Source organism: Opisthocomus hoazin, chromosome 2 (genome assembly GCF_030867145.1).
Source record: "Opisthocomus hoazin isolate bOpiHoa1 chromosome 2, bOpiHoa1.hap1, whole genome shotgun sequence".
Lineage (NCBI taxonomy): Eukaryota > Metazoa > Chordata > Aves > Opisthocomiformes > Opisthocomidae > Opisthocomus > Opisthocomus hoazin.
The window spans coordinates 57,879,322-57,898,351 of NC_134415.1; the positions used below are offsets into that span (position 1 = coordinate 57,879,322).

The 19,030-nt window shown below is 39.4% G+C and overlaps 1 protein-coding gene across 4 annotated transcripts in view; it reads left to right on the plus strand.

Moving 5' to 3' along the window:
- TAB2 (TGF-beta activated kinase 1 (MAP3K7) binding protein 2) overlaps window positions 1–19,030 on the plus strand; it is a 64,792-nt gene that overhangs the window by 41,562 nt on the left and 4,200 nt on the right. For 3 of the 4 annotated variants that reach the window (XM_075413762.1, XM_075413761.1, XM_075413763.1), the window contains 4 exons: window positions 4,384–4,573; window positions 9,919–11,428; window positions 16,891–17,051; window positions 17,720–17,813. In XM_075413762.1, coding sequence (XP_075269877.1) covers window positions 4,472–4,573; window positions 9,919–11,428; window positions 16,891–17,051; window positions 17,720–17,813 — 1,867 coding nt within the window. In that variant the 5' untranslated portion in view covers window positions 4,384–4,471. Of the gene's footprint in view, window positions 1–4,383; window positions 4,574–7,947; window positions 8,042–9,918; window positions 11,429–16,890; window positions 17,052–17,719; window positions 17,814–19,030 lie in introns of those variants that run through there. The other variant, XM_075413764.1, reaches the window with a different exon arrangement.

Here is a 19,030-nt window from a genome sequence, read left to right on the forward strand (position 1 = left end):
ACCATGTTGACACATTTGATGCACATGAACAAAAATTTCTTAGTAACTTCAGTGACATGATAGAGTAGATGTTAATTCTAGCTCTTCCTGCAGTAACTGCATGCATCTTCTTGGTGCTAAGCCACCAAAACTTAAAAGTACGATAGTAAAAATAAGCCATTTACCAAGTATTGCATGCTACCAACAAATAATTGGATTTTGCAGACATTGGTTGATACCCATAAATCATTTTATGCCTCACGAAGATGTAGAAAAGCTTCTTTGTAGCAATTCTCTGAATTTTAAGGTAATTATTGGCATATTTTGCTGTTTCAGAGTGATAAATGGAAATTGTGGCCGATGTGTGTTTTATCAGAACTACAGATGCTGAAAATGAGCTAGAACACGAAATACTTATTGAAATGAAGTACTGGGGTGATGTGGAACATTCTCCTGGTTTTAAATGTTTTAAATAATGTTTTTTTAGTATATTCTGTGTGGTTTTTTTTAAAAGAATGGATGCATGAATCTTTCCATGCAGTTTTTGTTGCAATAGCTTTGAAGGTGCTGTTCTGCCTATCTGATTCATCAGGCAAAAGATGGACTTTTTATAAAGAGTAAATACAAACCTTTTAGTACCCTATAGGGAGTTTGAGGTGGAGAGTATAGATTTTACTGCTTTGGTAATGATATAGTGCATTGTGGTATGGGTTACTTTAGGTTAGAGAAACTGGAAAAAAAAATGAAGATGTCTTAGGAGGACTGAGGGGAGGTTAACTGTTTATTTAGCAGTAACTTCAATGGGTTACTCAGTGTCAGAGTGGTGGAAAAATGGCATTTGATACTGAACTAAGGCAAACCAGTTTCCTTCCTGTTAATAGAACCCTGTATTTTTCTGGACTTGCTGTGATCTTGCTAGCTTTCAATTTTAGAGAAGCATTGCAGCGCATTTATTGAGGAAACAATTAAATTCTTTAACTGCTTAATTTCTTCGGGAATTGCTCTGCCAAATAGTATTTTTCTTAATAGTTGCTTGAAAGAAAGTCTGAGGTCAATAGTGTTTTGTCACTGCTCAGATTTGTCTAGCATTCTAAACCGCCGTGTTTTTAATGAGACATGGATTCATTCATTTCTAAAATTGCACTACCACTGTCCTGGAGTTCTCAGAGTGTAAGCACGTAAAATTTCGGGGCAGTGTCAGCCCAGCTCCCATGTTCTGTCTGAGGGCACGGACTTCAGGCACCGGGGAGCGGGATCTCCCGTCGCTGTTCGTGCAGGCCAAGGGCAGATGGCTGCTGTGTGTGCAGCCGAGTGTGAGTGTGTGCGCGCTGGGGGTCTGGCTCTGCGCTGGCTGTAGGTTGTGCACACTGCCTACATCCGCAGCCCTGCTTCGGGCCTGCCACAGCCAGCAGAGGCTTGTGCCAGGGCCTCAGGGACTCTGACGCTGTTCTTTGTTCCCAAGCTGTTATGAATTGCTTGCTTTGAACCTCAGTACATGTAAACGGGCTTTAGCATCGTTTGAACAGTGTGTGTACGTACCAACCATTGTGCTACCTGGTGCATGGGAGGGGAATGGATCTCTTCAGTACTTGAATTTGTGTTTAAAGGCTGCCTTGTGACTTCATTTTAACTTCTGCAATTCTTATCCCTTATTTCAACCATATTAATGTTGTGTTTAATGTAGATTTTCTCTATAGTAGAGTAACGGCCTGGCACTTTTTCTGTTAGAAAATAAGTTACTGTTTTTTGTTTCAGATGAGGTGTTTACTTGTGTTTCTCTCTGGCCAGGGTGATTTTTCTCAGTTGTGCAAGCCAAGATTTGGTGCCTCAGTTGTCTCTTGGAAGTGATTTTTTTCAAATGTATAGCTCGAGTTGTTCAAAACGAAGTATTCTGGTCCTCTGCTTGTCCAGTGTTGCAGTTTGAGGCATCTGAGGTGTGCCTAAACTGCAGTCTAAGGCACAACCTCAGCTTACTTAGGCATATCCATGCTACATTTAAATTAGTGATCTCGGGTACTGATAGCAGCAGCCGCCGGGCGCCTTATGTAGCAGTTGTCTTCAATATTTCTCTGTCCCTTTGAGATAGCATTCTTGCTGTATGCAGAGTAAATTTGTGCAGAGGAGTGCAGGTGTGTATCTAATGAAACTGTAATCGTACTGACTGTTAAGTGTTAATGTGTGCTCACTGCGTTGAATTTACTTGTATATGACTCTCACAAAATCCTGTCTTGCCTGCTGCTCTTCCAGATCTTCATACCAGTCGCTTTGCTAATAGGTTTTTGGTTTTTTAATTGTACAGGTCTGGGTGGAACCAGACCTCCTAGCTCCTGAAGAGTTGGGCTGCTCTGGCTCTGTTAATAAAGTGCACTAAGAGAAGGGAAGCTGAACTTGCGTAGTCAGATAAACAGAATGTGTATTCTGGAAAGGAATACCATAACCTGAGTTTCCAGTTGTAGCAGTCTTGGCTGGTACTTTTCATTCATTAAGGTGTTTTGAAATTGTGATACTGTTTTTCAGTAGTGGAATATTGTATTCTGTGCACTTAAACTGTGGGTAGGACTGTGATCTCTGTTGTATCAGAACATCTCCGAATATTCTAATAAAAATTTATGTTCTTGCTTGTGTTTTTTAATTAAGCACATATTGAGATTATATCAGAGAAGATGGCATTTATGGGACTGAAATAATGAGCAGATGTTTCCTGAAGTATTTTTAAGACTTCCAGTCTCCACTATTTTATTACCTAACAGGTTGTTTTTTCCCATGTGTAGTGCATATAGATGGAGCCTTCAGAATAACATGTATTTGGGGCTAGTTTGTTTTTTTTTCTTTCTCCAGAGCTATTCTTAAATTGTTGTCAGAAAGTTGAACTGGTTACTGTGTTGCTTTTTAGATCATGTTCAGCTATAATTGGAGGTGTTCTGGTTCAGGCCAATTACCAGCTGACTGGTAATTGTATCACTGGAGTCCAGAGAAGCCGTAGAAGTTGAAAAAGTCTTATAATAGTGTAGTTCGACTTCAGTCCTGGAATTGTATTACGTCTGTCTTGTCATCTCTGCTGAAAATGGTGTGCTTTGTACTTTCCCATCAATTTATTGCAGTTTTTCTCCATTTTTTCAGTCTCGAAGTTGTAGAATTGTACTGCATTACATTTGAATCACAAGTGGTGTCAATGCACTAGAAAATTGTTATTAATGCTCCCCAGTTAACTTGCCACTAGTATCCTTTTAGTGCAGAGAAGGACAAACATAAGCACATAGGCCCTTTTACAAAAGTGAGTGTCCCAGTGGGACTGTTGGGAAAGAACTTGGGCTGATGGGATCTAGGGAGCGGTGCATACAGGTGGCACTGGAGGCAGTTCTCTGCTGCAGGTTGCTGTGTGTCGGCACATGAAGTAACAGTGGATGTTGTGTATGAGGCAAAGGAAAAAGAAAAGCAGGTAGAGAAGGGGAAGAGAAATTGAATAAATCGATAGAGATGTTTGAATAAGACTTGCTAACTTAAGAGGTAAGTGAATGTTGGAGTTGACTGCTTTGGTTTTTTTATAAACCATACGGTAACACTCATTTGTAATATGAGTTTATATGAAAAAGATACCATTCCATTGCTTAACATGTAGATGCATTCTTCCAAACTTAGTTGGTTCTTGGTAAAAGCCTATGGATATCATATGGCCAGGACAGATAACTTGTATAAATGTGTTGATTGGGTAATTTGTGATATAACCTTCTACATAACTCTTCATAATTTCCTTCACAGGAGAAACAAAGTAGTTGAAGAAACATGAGTTGTTATAGGGTTATTTCCTTCTAGTCATAATCTCAGAATATTTAAGTATGTTGGGTGAAAAACAAGTAGACTATTGCTAGTAAATCCTGAAACTTAGAAACACTGAACTTCTAACCACAATATTCTGATAGTAAACAATAGCAGTGGTGATAAAGGCAATGGTGTAGATACACTGAAAAGCTGAATGAACACTATATTCCTATTTTTGATGTGGACTTCTCCATGTTTACTTGTGTGTTAAATAAATAAAAATGCTGTTCTTAAAAACAATGAATTTTAATACTATGACAAATCAAGTATTCTTATTTATCAAGCAATTTTTATTTGTATAAAGTATTATTTTTATAATGCAAATATAAAAGCTAAGATAGCAGGAAACTGATTGGGAGATGTGTTTATAAATGGGCAATTTTCAAGGCTATGAGTGTGTAAAGGGCAACTAGTTAGTCATAGATGTTGCATGGGAGAACACTGATGTAAAATACAGACTTACACTTCATAACTGGAAAAGGTGTTGGTGTTTGGTTGGGGGGGGGGGAATATGGTTTTTTGTTGGGTTTTGTTACATCAAAAGTGTCTGTTTCCAGTGTCTTAAAGTTCTACTTCCTCTTCCAGAAAATGCTGGGACAGAAGAGATGAGTACTTCCTTTACTAAGGCCTAAAACTGCCTGTTGAAAAACAATCCTGACCAGGCAATATACGAATGGCCCAAGGAAGCCAGCAAATTGATGTTCAGGTTTTACATGACCTGCGACAGAAGTTTCCTGAGGTACCTGAAGGTGTTGTATCCAGATGCATGTTACAGGTCAGTGTTTTGTTAATGACTGTACAAGTAAGCAGTGATACTTATTTTAAGCATCATGTACAGGTGTCTCCTTTGAAAGCAGATTGTTTTCTTTCTGTTTTACTTTTTGAGTGAGACATATGCACAGTCATTTTTTTCCCTAGCGGGCTGAATGTTAAATTGGCCTGTCTTTTCCATGTCTGATCAGGGGTGGCTCAAGGTAAACCAGCCTGTAAATCAGTGTGTGCATGGAGACTGCCATCTCATCAATCAGTATGCTCATGCCTTTTGGCTATCTTAAGAGCCAAAACTAACTGTGGCAAAAGGAGGGATGCAAAGCCAACTTAAGTCCAGCAGGAACAAGTTAAGGCAGTGTTACACAAATGCAGCTGCTTTTTTTTTTTTTTTTTCTTTTGTCTTTGATGGGCAGGTCCAGAAGCAACTTTGCTACCTGGTCTGCATCAGGCTTCAAGGTAATCAGTGGGCCCTTGCCTGAATGCGCGTTGGCACTGCTACTTTCCACTCCCAGCTCCCTTGGCCTGCAGAGCCAGTGTTGGTGGCCTTCCGCATCTTCTGCAGCAGGGAGCCTAGCAGGGTAATGCGAGCACACCCAAGTTTTCTGTCTGAGTCAGCCTGAATCGGGCAGGACTAGGTGGTTGTAGCCCAGCATCCACTGTGTCAGACCTGAGTGGGTGTGATGCACTGGTGTGCTTCTGCCCAGTGCTTCCCAGGGCTTTGGCTGCCAGATGGGCTTCTCTTGTTTTACTATAGCTTTGGAGTCCATGTTGCTCATCAATGGATTTCTGTTTGGCTTGGAAGTAACAAAGCATTTTTATCTGGTACTGCAGTTAAGGCTATGGGCAGCCATATCGTCAACTTATACCTCCAGCTATGTTTTCTATACTGCCACTGTCAGAATACTTACATGCGCATATTTTGTATCAATTTCTGCTCTATAACATCACGTTAGTTACTTCAGCAGATAAATAAATATGCCTATCCAAAGACCAACATAAGGACAGCTGAATGCCTAGAGTTAACAAATGCTGATAGACTTACTTGTTGCATAAACATGTTTGCTTTGCATTTTCCAGTGATCCCAAAGCATCCATACTGATTGGATTTTTTTTTATTATTATCTAAGGTATTCAGCCTTTGAGTACTCTGGATAATAAAAGGATTGTCTGAATATTCGTACTGATCATCAGTATACACAACTTGATTGTAAAGAAAGATGGGTCATGAGTTTCCAGAAGCTAGCTGTCTCTGGGCTATGCCTAGGACATCTGTGGTTATGATACAATTATGATATAAAGAATGTTGGTTGTCATGCTTTTTATATGTATTTTTATGTATAAAATACATACATATGTATACTTACTTAGTCACACACATGCATCCAGAAACAGTATTTATACTGTTGGGAGTAGAAGCGTGTCTGTGCCAATTTAATGTTTGTATTTTCAAGACTCCATTCTTACTAGAGTAAGAAGCTGTGAAAAGCACAATTCTTTAATAGAGTTGTTTTTGATTTGCAAGAGGGCAAAATTCTGCTCGGGGCTTGTGAGGTTTCAAGCTTTTCCCAACCCTTTCTCTCTAATTATTTAGCTGAAGAAGCAGCTGAACCAGACTATAAATTACCTGTATTTGTTCTCAGGATTGTACACCATGATTTTTATATGAGTACTCTGTAAGACTAATCTAATTTTTATACTGCAAGTACAGTGCTGTTCTTCAAACATGGGTACTGGTTGTTGAGCAAGGTCCATGGACTTGACAGAGTGAGTGCATCAGTAATCACCTTTTGAATGTAATTCTTGGTAAATTTAAAAGCTATTGCTTGGCTCTTGAGAGACTCAGCCTTCATAACACTGAATACAGTGGATTTTTATTTTTTTTACAATAAGGAGCCTTATAGCCATGAAGACAAGATTCTGCACATCCCATACTTTGACAGAGATATGGGAGAAGGGTTTAGTTTTTGAGGGAGTGTTTTGGATTAGCTTTTGTAAGAGGATTTTTCAAAAATTCTGTAGGGTAAGTAATGTTCCATATGTGCAATATTATTACACTAATTCTTTACACTAGAAAGCTAGCTTTTTTGGTGTTAACTGAGAGCTTCTAAGACTTGCCAACAAAATCCTGTTGGTGGCTCTTTGAAGTTTCATGAGCTCTGGTTTCTCTGAATCAGTTAGCTTCTAGCTATGCTACTCCTCTGAGAGGTTTTTTTTTTTTTTTAAAAAATGCCTAACATAACCTCTTTAAACCAAAAAATTTTGTACTTGGACTGATAGTGAAGATTGGAAAGCAGAATCTGAGAGTACTCTTGCATGTGTGTGCAATACTGCTGGAACAGTGTCTGAATCCTGAGTTCTGCCGCCTTGTCATTGACCATAGCCGAAGGAATTTCTGATAAATGCAGTAGCTATGGTTTAGGTCAGAGATAAGTACTTAAGGACATTATCAGTGTAAGAAATGGTGTGTTTGCCTTGCCCGCACAATACTTGGTGTGCAAGCATCATGTGTCAGGGTGAAGTTGTTTTTAAACCAGGAATTATAAGATATCTTAGGAGAGAGCCTGAAAGAGTTTGAGCAGTTACACAGTTTATGATGATATTAACAAGAGGCGTTTATAACAAGAAAAGTTTCTTCATGTTGCTTTGAATCGTGCAGGAAAATCATTCAGATACTTCAGTCCTCCTCTTTGAATTTTTTTAGCCAAACAGTTTCAGCTTGTTTTTAAAGGAAAGTTTGTAGCATTATATGTTTATCGTGAAAAACTCAAGGATAAACAGAGTATGCAAATATCTTGAGGTGAATAGCCCACTGATGAAATATCTAAACAATACCTAGCGTACTAAAAACAGACGACCACCAAAAATCTAATAGGATGAAATTTAAACTTGTGTAATCTAGGGAGTAAAAAGTTTTATTGCTTTCTTGGGCTGACAGTATTGAATGCTCCTGAAAGATTTTGCATCTCTCCATTCTTCCCAACAAGCCTCCTGCATTCAGCTCTCCCCTTCTCCTCATTTAAAGGAATCACTCCAGAGTCCTAGTTTGTGGACGTTGTCCTCTTTTGTTCTTTTCTGTGTCTGGAGCATTCTATAACCAGCTACTCCTCAAGTCTACGTCCTCTCCTTGCTTCCTTATTTCCCTCCAACATTCTTATTCTTTCTTTTTTTTTCTTTCTCTTTCAGGGTGCCAACATTTTAAACTCAGTTGGGACATGGGCAGAGCTAAGATGAGGGGTATTGTTTTGCTGGAATATGCTCAGTTCTGCCATCAACCGGTTCTCTGATCTGTAAAGAGCTAGAAGCGGTTGAAACTCTGCCTCTGCCAGCCAGAAGATACCAGGGGTTCCATGTGTCCCCGTTTGCCCTTTGAGTTCTCGAATTTGCTCATTGACGTCACTGAAATTTTGGAATTGATTGGATGCAGTCTTAAAAAAGAAAAAAAATTGTCCAAAGAAATGCATTCAAGCTGAATGTAAGGGCCTTGCAAGCTTGGCCTTTTCCTTTTTGGTTTGGTGTTTTTGGCCTTTCTGTTAATAATTTTAATTCACTGAAGTTTATGCAAAATCTGCCTTTAAGATCTTTCTAGCTTGTTTTTCTGTGGCATCCTATCTTTTTCCCTTTTCTGGCTCCCTTTTCTCCTTTGCAACAAATACAAGGCTATTGTTCTTATCTTGTCTTACCCACTGTTCTGTCTATGTGTGATTCCTTTCTTCACTACTAACTTCATTTGATTACTTTGTCCTCTGTTGCTTATTCCAAACTAGAGCAAATATGCATACCATCAATTTGATCCATTTTCATATCTCTGAAGACTTTTCTGCAACACTTCTTATATGCACTTGGCTAGTTAGATAGCCTTTAGGGAATCCTGTTATTTTGAAAGGTTTTGTGGCTGTTTGTGTTGGGGTTTTGTTTTGTTTGTTTTTTTAAGAATTCAGAACTGCATCTGACCTGTATCAACACATAGCTTTGGTTTTGTGGGGGGAGTTTAGCCTTGTCCTCCCTCTCCCAATTCTGTTGTCTATCCCTTTTTCTTTTTTTTCTGTTTTCTTTTTTGGTAAATCTGTAAGATAGACACGGTCTTGCCGTGTCTGCGCAACACTAAAGGACCTCTTATCCTGGTTGAAGGATGAGAACTACTGTCTGCTAGTTTAACAAGAATAACTTGATACAAAGCATGGAGCATGGATCAATTTCTTGCTTGTGTTATACTTTAACTAACTGATAAAGTTACTACTTGGCATACACAATTTTTTTTCTTGATTGTATGCATTCTTTCTAGTAACTTTCTGTAGGGTGGATGAATTTGATGCCTGTTTAGCTTTAATAACATCTGGGCCCAAACAGGTGCTCTTCTGGCTGAAAGTATTAACATCTGTTTCTTGGGGGGGTGTCTGTAAGCAAAGTTGTATGGGCAGAGCACAGTATTAAAAAATTATGCCACTGATGCATGTTTACTCTTTTTTTAGAAGTTCTTATGTAGGAAACTGAATTGGGAAGATCTGAGTGCAAAATTACTAAACGTGGAAAAAGAGAAGAGGGATTAGCAGTTTGCTTCCAAAATGTTCTTAAAAACCAAGTTAGCTAGGTTGTGGTTCTTGTTCTAAGTCATCCTATTACAGGTTTTATAAAGTAATTTTGTACAAATGTAAGTATTTAAAAGCTTTGCAGGCAGGGGTTTAAAACTAAAATACAGATGTTCCAAGGGTTTGCTGTTAATAGTTTCATCTTGCAAAAAGAATAATCCTGCTGTATTTGTATAAATTGAAGTTTTACATTTCTTCTGAAGTCATGTACAACTCCTTGGGTCAGCATGTTTCTTCTCTGCATAAGATTCACTTTCCGTTTTCAACAGGAGGTAGTGCATAGCTGGTATTGAAGTGTTTGGGAAAACATTTAAAATAAGCATGTACTTTGATATTTGTTTGTAAGTTATTAACCAGTAATATGTAGGTGTCATAAATCCATTCCTTCTGTCACTTCCACCCTAAGCCAGCAACCTGGTCATTGATGAAGATTGCTTTGGAATTGAGAAGGAGTAGCAAAAATACTCATCCAAGGTTTATCATACTGTATGGTGTTAACTTTTCAAGGTCCAAGATCTCGTTATCATTGCTTCAGCAGCAGTGCAGGCCTCCATCGTTGGTGCCAGTGACTGAGTCGCTGTTCTCAAAATAGTGAGCTTCACATGCAAGCCCTTTGTGCATGTGTAGCAGCTGTGCTAGCCAACCACCTAAAGCTTTCTGTTTGATGCTACGTTGTTAATTTTTCAATGATGATTGGATGCATATGTATCTAACTGTGATGGTATTGTATCAGTAATGTCAAACTTTCATCTGTCTTTTATAGAATAACAATAATTTGGATGCCTGTTGTGCAGTTCTCTCTCAGGAGAGCACAAAGTATCTCTACGGTGAAGGAGACCTAGGTTTTTCAGATGATTCTGGGATTCCTGGACTACGAAATCACATGACATCTCTTAATTTGGATTTGCAGTCACAGAACGTCCATCACCATGGAAGAGAAGGAATTAGAATGAATGGAAGTAGGACTCTAGCTCACAGCGTGAGTGATGGACACCTTCAAACCAGTCAGTCCAACAGTGAACTGTTTCAGCAGGAACCACAGACAGCACCTGCACAGGTTCCACAAGGATTTAATGTCTTTGGGATGGCTAATACAGTTAGTACGTCTAATCCAGGACAGCATCTTGGATTTCACCTAGGCAGCAAAGGAGTATCTAACTTGTCTCAACAAACACCCAGATTCAACCCCATTATGGTAACTTTGGCCCCAAATATTCAGCCTGGTCGCAATACCCCAACGTCTTTGCACATACATGGTGTACCTCCTCCTGTACTTAACAGTCCACAGGGAAATTCTATCTATATTAGGCCTTACATCACAGCTCCGAGTGGTACCACTCGACAGACACATCAGCAGCCAGGCTGGGCATCTCAGTTTAATCCTGTGCACCCTCAGCAAGCCTACCAGCCTTCGCAGCCAAGTCCCTGGACTACTCTTCCTACATCCAGTACTACGCCACATACCTCATCACAACACTCAACGCAGCCAAATCAGCAAGGCCACCAGACTTCTCATGTCTATATGCCTATCAGTTCTCCTACTACTCCACAAGCACCTATGATTCATTCATCTGGTAGCTCACAATCCTCTGCTCATAGCCAATACAACATTCAGAATATATCCACAGGACCTCGCAAAAACCAAATTGAAATCAAACTTGAACCACCACAAAGAAACAGTTCTTCTAAGTTGCGTTCAACTGGCCCTCGCACTTCCACTACTCCTTCCCTCAACAGCCAGACATTAAGTAGAAGTCAACCCACTGTTTACATATCGGCCAGTCCTCCAAATACTGATGAAGTGGTCACACGCAGTCAGCCCAAGGTCTACATTTCAGCAAATGCCACAACAGGAGATGATCAAGTTGTGCGGAACCAGCCCACGCTTTTCATATCGACAAATCCTGGAGTATCTACCACTTCTAGGAATATGTCTGGTCAAGTAAGCATGGGTCCTGCATTTATTCATCACCATCCACCCAAGAGTCGAGCAGTGGGCAACAGCACCACTGCAACCTCTCCTCGAGTGGTGGTTACGCAGCCTAACACAAAATATACTTTTAAAATTACAGTTTCTCCAAATAAGCCCCCTGCAGTTTCCCCAGGGGTAGTGTCCCCAACCTTTGAACCTACAAACCTTCTAAACCTTCCTGATCACTATGTTGAACCAGAGGGTATCCAGCATCTTACTGACCCTGTTTTAGCACATGTGGATAGGATCAGTGATGCACGGAAATTGAGTATGGGATCTGATGATGCTGCCTACACGCAAGGTAATATTCTTAATATAAATCGTAGCGATTTCAACCAGGTTGTCAGTTCAGTATATGGATTACAGAACAGGAAACAGTTGATAACCTTTGTGATGCTAGTATAATATCTTCAACTTTAGCATTCATGAGCATTTCCTATTAAAAAACTGTTTAAACAAATCGTAGATTTCTTTTTATGGCGAAGACATGTAACTGAATACTTGGAAATAATTCTTCTGTTTGTCTTAAGTAGATATATTATCTGTTTGATGAAGTGTAGTCATAGCATCTTCATTTTTATGTTGGTCTGAAAGAAACATCTAAGCTTGTTCAATTTGTCCTAAGGATTTAAAGTTACAAGTTTACTGGCAGATTGTTGAATCAATTGAGATGCTGTTTCCATTGGGTAACGTTCCCATTTTTTTCTTTTTGCGAGTGTTATTTAAGAAGGAAGAAAGGCAAACTTCAAAAGCAATTAGTGGGACAGAGTGTTGGCCTCCATGTTTCCTAATGTGCGCCTGACAGTAAAATGCAAAGTCTTGATGCTTCCTTCTGTTACGTTATAAAATGTGGGAAGGAACACCACACCAAAGCAAACTATTTTAAAGGATCAGTGGTAATGGAAGGGTAAAATATGTGATACGGCAACTCAACCTGTTAATCTTTCTTCTGTTTTCATGTTTTTGCATGCTTTTATTGCCAGCTTGATGGTTTATTAACCCTCCTGTGGACTTTTAGTATAAAGATGTTGAAGGAGTCTTAGGATATTTAAGCCGTATTTAGGACAGGTTGTCAGCGTAATTGCTCTTTGACCTCATTGGTCCTACTTGGACTTAGCAAACAGTTCAGCATTAAAAACTTGAATTGTTCCACAACTGCTCTAAATGTTCTTCAGATTAACTTAGCCATTTTGCTTTGTGTAAGTACAGTGATCAGGACCCTGGAAGCCTGGTTAGCATCTAGAGTACTATAGTAGTGAAGCAAATCAAAAACTGATTATAGCTTGTGTGCTACTTCTGGATGTAGTTGTATCTTTGGTGGGAGAATAATCCATCTTAACTCAAGTGTCTAAAGGGTAGTTGTCAAAACCAAAAAACTAATCATCCTAGACTGTCTTTTACGATCAATGAAGAATTAAAGAACTTCAGAAAATGATTCATCTCTAGATAAGCAAGACAAATTGCCCTCCGGAAGTGGTATTCCCTTCCCTTACTGTGAAGGGAGACTTGGCTGGCTATTGTAGTCCTCGAAGACTTTAGATACCCAGAAATTGTGCAATTGAAATCTTGTCCTTAGGCTCTAAATACTCTTCTAGATTATGAACTTGCTTCCCCTGCATTCTTCATTTTAGATACTTGTTGGGGAAGGTTGTCCCTTTCTCCTGGTCTGCCTTTCTGGTGGGACTGACTTCAACGAGGTGTAGCTCTTCATCTCTTGTACCCCCGCTAGTAATGGCTACTGTAACCTGACTTCCTGCACTACACAAGCTGCGGGTGTTAGCATCCAGTTTATCAAGCTGAGGCAAGCTTGTGACACCTGTTTCTGCCACGCAGCCTAGAGCTCAAAAGCACTGACTGGCTTATACCTGCTGTGGAGCCCGGTTGTTCCAAAAGCCAAGACATAGATGCATTTTTTTTAGGTGAAGTGTAGATGCACGATAGGGGCTGGTGGAGCTATAGGGACGCTAGGGAAACACCGTCCTTCTGTGTCCTTCATTAGTTCATATGAAGTACGCTCATGCTTCTGAACTTCTTTACATTCAGAAGTGCTTGGGATTTCTGACATGTTTGCTCCATTTCTGCTGCAGCAAGTGCAGTATTTTTTAAATTTTTGTTATTTAATCTTTGGAAAGTTGAGAAGTGTTTGGTAGATGTACTTGTATGATCTTGGTATCTGGAAGTCGTAATTATTGCTTTGAAACTTGAATCTTTTGCTTAGAGATGGGTTTTATTCCTATCGCATACTAAAAGGGATTTGAGTTACTTGATGCTTTCTGTTCTGAGATGTGCTCTAAGCTGCTTATTATTTAGCTGGACTGCAAAAAACCTTCCATGGTAGGTGCTTGTCTCATTTTAATTTTAGCCAAAACAGATGAGTAGTTTCTCTGGCCATGATTAGAGAAAAGGGTATTTTCATCAGCTTTTCCACTGCTGCCCAGAATGCTCCTTATCTTGGCAGGGAGAACTGAAACTGCCTTGGGGTAGAAGGAATGTGGAACGTGGAGTTACTTTGGTGTCAAAGGAGATTTCCTTTACTTTGTTCCAGTGAAATACATTCATACACGTGGTCCAACCCAGGAGAATAAGAGGTGTGTTGGACCTATCTGCAAGTGCTGCTGCCTACCACCTGAGAAGCTTTACTTCAGTTATGGTGTGTGTAGGCGCTCCAGTCTCTTTCCGTGATCAGATTTCTGGTTTTCCTCCCAAGTAAATCGCAGTGGGTAGTAGAAGGCTGCCACAGATCTGTCTTGTTTCCTGCCAGAACTGGAGGTTTGCACATGATTGAGAAGTTTGACATGAAATCTGTTCTGGTTGTGATACAGCAATGACGAGTCACGGAGGCAGTCTTTGTACTTCTTTTGCTAGAATTACAGTAAATAGCTGCTTGTTAAGGATGTCTGGATAAACAAGCACAAGCCTGAGGTTTTCTGTCTTGTACTCCAGGTTAAGTCTATTGTAGAGTAAACCTGGGTGCCTGCATAGGTGGAATCTCCTTCCTGCAAGAAGGCACAGGATTATCAAAAAGACCATTAAGTGTCTGCTCGTGGACAGTGTAAACTAGATCTAGTGGCTGAATTGCGTTAGATTCAGAGATGCGCCGCAATTTTTTCTTAACGTTTTCAGTTGCTCTGATTGACACTAGAGGGAGCTGAATACTGAAATTGATGTGTTCCGTTAATAAATACTGCAGTAGGTTATTGGGGGATTTTGTCTTCCCCACCTCATTTTTTTTTCCTGCAGCTGCCAAATTGGTATTTAAGCAAAACTACCAAATTCTATGTGAAAGCCACCACTTAAAACAGTGTCTTGCCAGTCCCTTATCCAAGTTATTTTTAACAGTAGAAGTTTAGCACAGCAATACCAAATGATGCTTCTTCTTTAATCGTAATGGTAATTTTGTAATGAGTGTGTTCAAAATCTGTGGGGATTTGAAATTGTAAAATGGTAAAGTAGTCACAAAGCTTCTAGGAGAATGGATCATGTTCGGAAAGTGATGTGAAAATTAAGAGCATATAGTAGTGCTGTGGGCATCTGTCCGTGCCTTCTGCTCCCTGTGCGGTTCCATAATGACAGCTGAATTTCTAAACCACAGAAGTGGGAGAACATTGAAATGAGAAGCTGTGGGTTTTTTCCCTTTACAAGAGCAGCTTAAAGGGGGGGGGGGGGCAGGGGCAGGAAGGGAGGGCAGGACAGGTCAAAGTCCTCCAAAGATGCAGTCTGGCTCATAGTCTTACTCTTGAGGCCATGCCATGCATCCTGAGATACTCTGGTAGCACTCTTCCTCACTTACCAGGTCCAGGCTGTTCACCAGCAGCCTGCGTCCACGGTCTGACAGGTCTGAAGAGTTCCGAGTGTGGTCGGCAGAGCATGGCTCTGTTGCTGCTGCTCAGGTACCAAGAACCTGGGCTCTGAGGAGTTGCCTCAGTAGTAATACAAAGGCAACAAAAATAGAAGAGGCTATCTGAAAGTGAAAATAGTGTAAAAGGAAAAAGGACTTGTACTCTCCCTGCAAGAGTAGAGGCAAAGTAGTCTTTGTTTTCCTTTCTTGATAGTAGCAGCTATAGCTACATCTGTAACTCCTGGAGCTCGTAAACAGGAAAAAGTTCTTTCAGCTGTTTCTAAAAGCCTTTTCAGGAGGCGAGGCTGTCTTTTGAGACTACTTACCTGGTGATTCCAAATCTTCAACAAAAATCTTTATCTTGGGATTTCAGTTACTACTTTTTTTTATTACATATGAGCACAGCTGTAACTTTTAGCTATAGTGCGAGTAGTGGCTACCCCAAAGGTGGCTATTTATGCAACATCTCTAAATTGAACAGAAACAAGCAGAAGCTCGAGGAGTTTTGTCACTTTGATACCTTTTGAACATGTGTGACTCGGAAGTCTAGGCTGAATCTCAGTAAGGCCTTGCAGTTCTGTAATGCTATGCAAAAATAGCTTGGCATGGTTTGTTCTTCTGAAGAATCTCTGGAAGACAAAATATGATGTGTGAATGAATGAACGGGCGGGAATTGCAGCAGAGGGCGGTTCTGCTTGCCGAAGATGTGGAAAGTTGCATCTTTTTGATGTGCTATTTTTTCCTCTGCTGCTCGGGAAACCTAACCAAGCGAATTTGAGTGCTGCTGATTTTCTGGTGCCTGAAGAAATCATGGTGAATTAAACATCACGTTCCAGCCAGAGTTTTGCTTACACATTTTGTGAGGCAAATTCATTATTTTTAAAATACCGTGTTATTGCTACTTTTTTATAATTTCCACAGTGCTGTTAAGGTATCCATAGTCTGTGAAACTGATCCTACTTTATATGAATTAGTTATTCAATGGATGGATGAATGGCTGTGCGGAAGCTGAAATGATTGTTGAGTTTATATAATGAAGTACTTTTTAATTTTTATAGGGGGTAATCATTACTTTGAGCAGTGTTATCTACTCGTGATGATATTTAATAGTATACCTATCTTTAATGAAATAAACTACTTGAGCTGTATGTATTTGATTGTCTTCTGCTATTTATGTTCTTTGTAGCTTTATAAAGCTGTGATTTAAATGTTAAATTGGTCATTTCTGAATTAGGTCTCCTCGTGCAGTTTTCATTGCAAATAGTAAGCAGTGTTAGAAATGAGAAGCTGAGATAATGGTTCTGCAGCATAGTTTAGGGATAAAATGGCATACAATCCAGCCTCTGTGACAAATACAACTGATGTTTGCCAGCGGTATTGCTTGTAGTACTTTGTTTTCATTTCATTTGGTGTCTCCTGCTATGACAAGAACACTGGATTATATTCCAATCCAAATAGCAATAAAAATCAAAATCTTGGTGCTTATCTAGCATATATAGTGCTCTGTATTGCAGATGTCTTGCTGAAACCCTCTTCATACTACCTGTTTTACAATGGCTGGGCTGAATACAATGCAAAGAAACATTTGTTGTTGGTTTCTGGTAGTCAGTCTTGTAGTTCTTGAAAAAGATTTTTTTTTTTTTTTTTTTTTTTTTTTTTCAGATTACAGCTAAATTTTGCATGGTCATCTGTTACATTGTACGACTTTCTCATTGTATTTTCTTGTCTGTAACTGATTTATGCTGTTTTCAAAAATACAACACTTTCTATCTTATGGCAGAGATTTCTTGTGAGGAGAATGGAAAAGCAATCTGAAGCAATATTTTTATCTGTATTTTCCCAAAAGAATACTAACTTTCATCTTTATCTGATGTTGCCATGTGAAGGATAATGAATTAGATAAAATGGGACTTTATGTATTGCAGCTTTACTGGTGCACCAGAAGGCCAGGATGGAGCGACTTCAACGAGAACTTGAGGTTCAAAAGAAAAAGTTGGATAAACTAAAATCAGAGGTCAATGAAATGGAGAATAATCTAACACGAAGGCGCCTGAAAAGATCAAATTCTGTTTCCCAAATTCCATCAGTAAGTTGAAATGTCTGTAGGCTATAAACCTAAACCACAAGTGTGGTCTGTCACAATAAATTAAAGCAACAGTTGCTCATGTATTGACAGTATACTAGTGACAGGCAGTATAGCTCGAATTAAAGTGGTAAACAATGTCGTTTAGCGTAAAGACTAAATATGTATTATTTGTCCACAGCCTTTCAGTTCACTAGTTGCTTTGCAAAGTGTTGCTTTTAAAGGCAGTCACAAAAGGTTTGGCCTGTTAGTGCTTCCAGATGTTCTTAAAGGCATGATCACCTAATGTTTCAGGCTACAACTTAATAGTCATGCTGCTTTCCACACAAAATATTTTTTGGTCTTCATGCATGTACCAGTCTCAAAGAAACTGATTAATGCAGCAGTTTTCAATGCCAGAAGAGACAGCCGTTGATCTGGTGGGCCATTGGATGTGGTCTGACCATGGTCTGGAATTGTTCAGTCAGCTCTGAAGCCTAGTGAGAGAGAATAATTCAGTGGTTCTGAAAGCTTGTTATAAGATTATGCTAGGATTAAAAGAAAGGTCATTATAAGGGAAGATTATTTTATCTTCACTTCTGAAATAACTAAATGTTGTTGTAACTATGCATGAATGATAACTGATAATAAAATGGGAAAATTTAACCTAACAGGAAGATTTATTTTTTCAGCTGGAAGAAATGCAACAGTTAAGAAGTTGTAACAGACAGCTGCAGATAGACATAGATTGCCTAACCAAAGAGATTGATCTTTTTCAAGCAAGAGGTACAGTATGTTGTAGTACATAAACAACTGTAAATGTTGATTTTTTTTTTTCCCCTTCTTTCACTGTCTGCATGTATCAAAAGCATCTGTGTTATAAATGATGGGCAGACACACTATTTGCGAAATCATCATATTAGTTTGAGTGAAACCATGGAAGTAATTGTCTTCTAAGTCTATTGTTTTTGTTGGCTTTATGATTTTCCTAATCCCACAGTCATTCCTATCTCATATTTGGCTCAGAAGAAAATTGTGATGCCATTTATTTAATAAATGCTGGGGGAAAATATGTGCTTATTTGAGTATCAAAGAGGGAGAGGTTTTCTAATTGATACAGCCATATGTGTGTCCATCTCTTGTCTTCCACTTTCTCTGTCTAATATTCAGCTTCTCAGGTTAGCAAATGTGAAGTACAGTTGTAACTTGCAGTGTGCTCTCCTCCTTCCACTTCCCTTGTCTGCAGGGACACAGCCTTTGGTCATGAGGGTGAAATTGAGACAACTGAGCCAATGCAAGAGCTGCCAACAAGAGGTCCCTCTCTCTTCCTGCTTCCTTCTCTTGCCACTTACTGTGCTCTGGCTCTGTATTAGCTTTTTAGATTGTTTGCAGAGCTGATTCTGCTCACTAGCCAAGCAAAAAATGTTGCATTGCTGGAAAAGCTTGCTACAGCTGGTGTGAGGGAGAGGCACGAGAAGGGAGAACTGAGATAGAGGGAAGGCACTAACGCTTTCCACTTTCAGCAGCAGTGCAAGCTGCCGGATCAGTTCAGCCAGGAGCCAGATTCTCCTTCTGACAATTTACTTGCAGATCAGGAGAAAGTAGTCGGGTGTTCTGAATGTAATGCTGCATTAAGAACTTGATCTTAAACAGAATATTCAAATTGCTTGTGATTTTATATCTGTTTGTTATAGTAAATTCGAGTTAGACATTCCTCTAAGTATTAAATATAAGCATGTATAATGTACTGCATAGTAGATAGCACATCTCTTTCAGTATAGTTACAATTAGAAAAAGTCTCTGGTAAAATTTACTAATAAAATGCTATTAAATATTTAAGAGTGGCAGAAAAAAAAATTTATTTAAGGATTTTGGTCTCCTGGAGGCTCTTTCTGACCTTACTTTGTATTGCGTATTTTGGGCAATGAGTTTCTTCAAGTGTATTGTTGACATCACTAATATCTCACCCAGGTCTGTATTCACACCTTGATATAAAAGGTGGT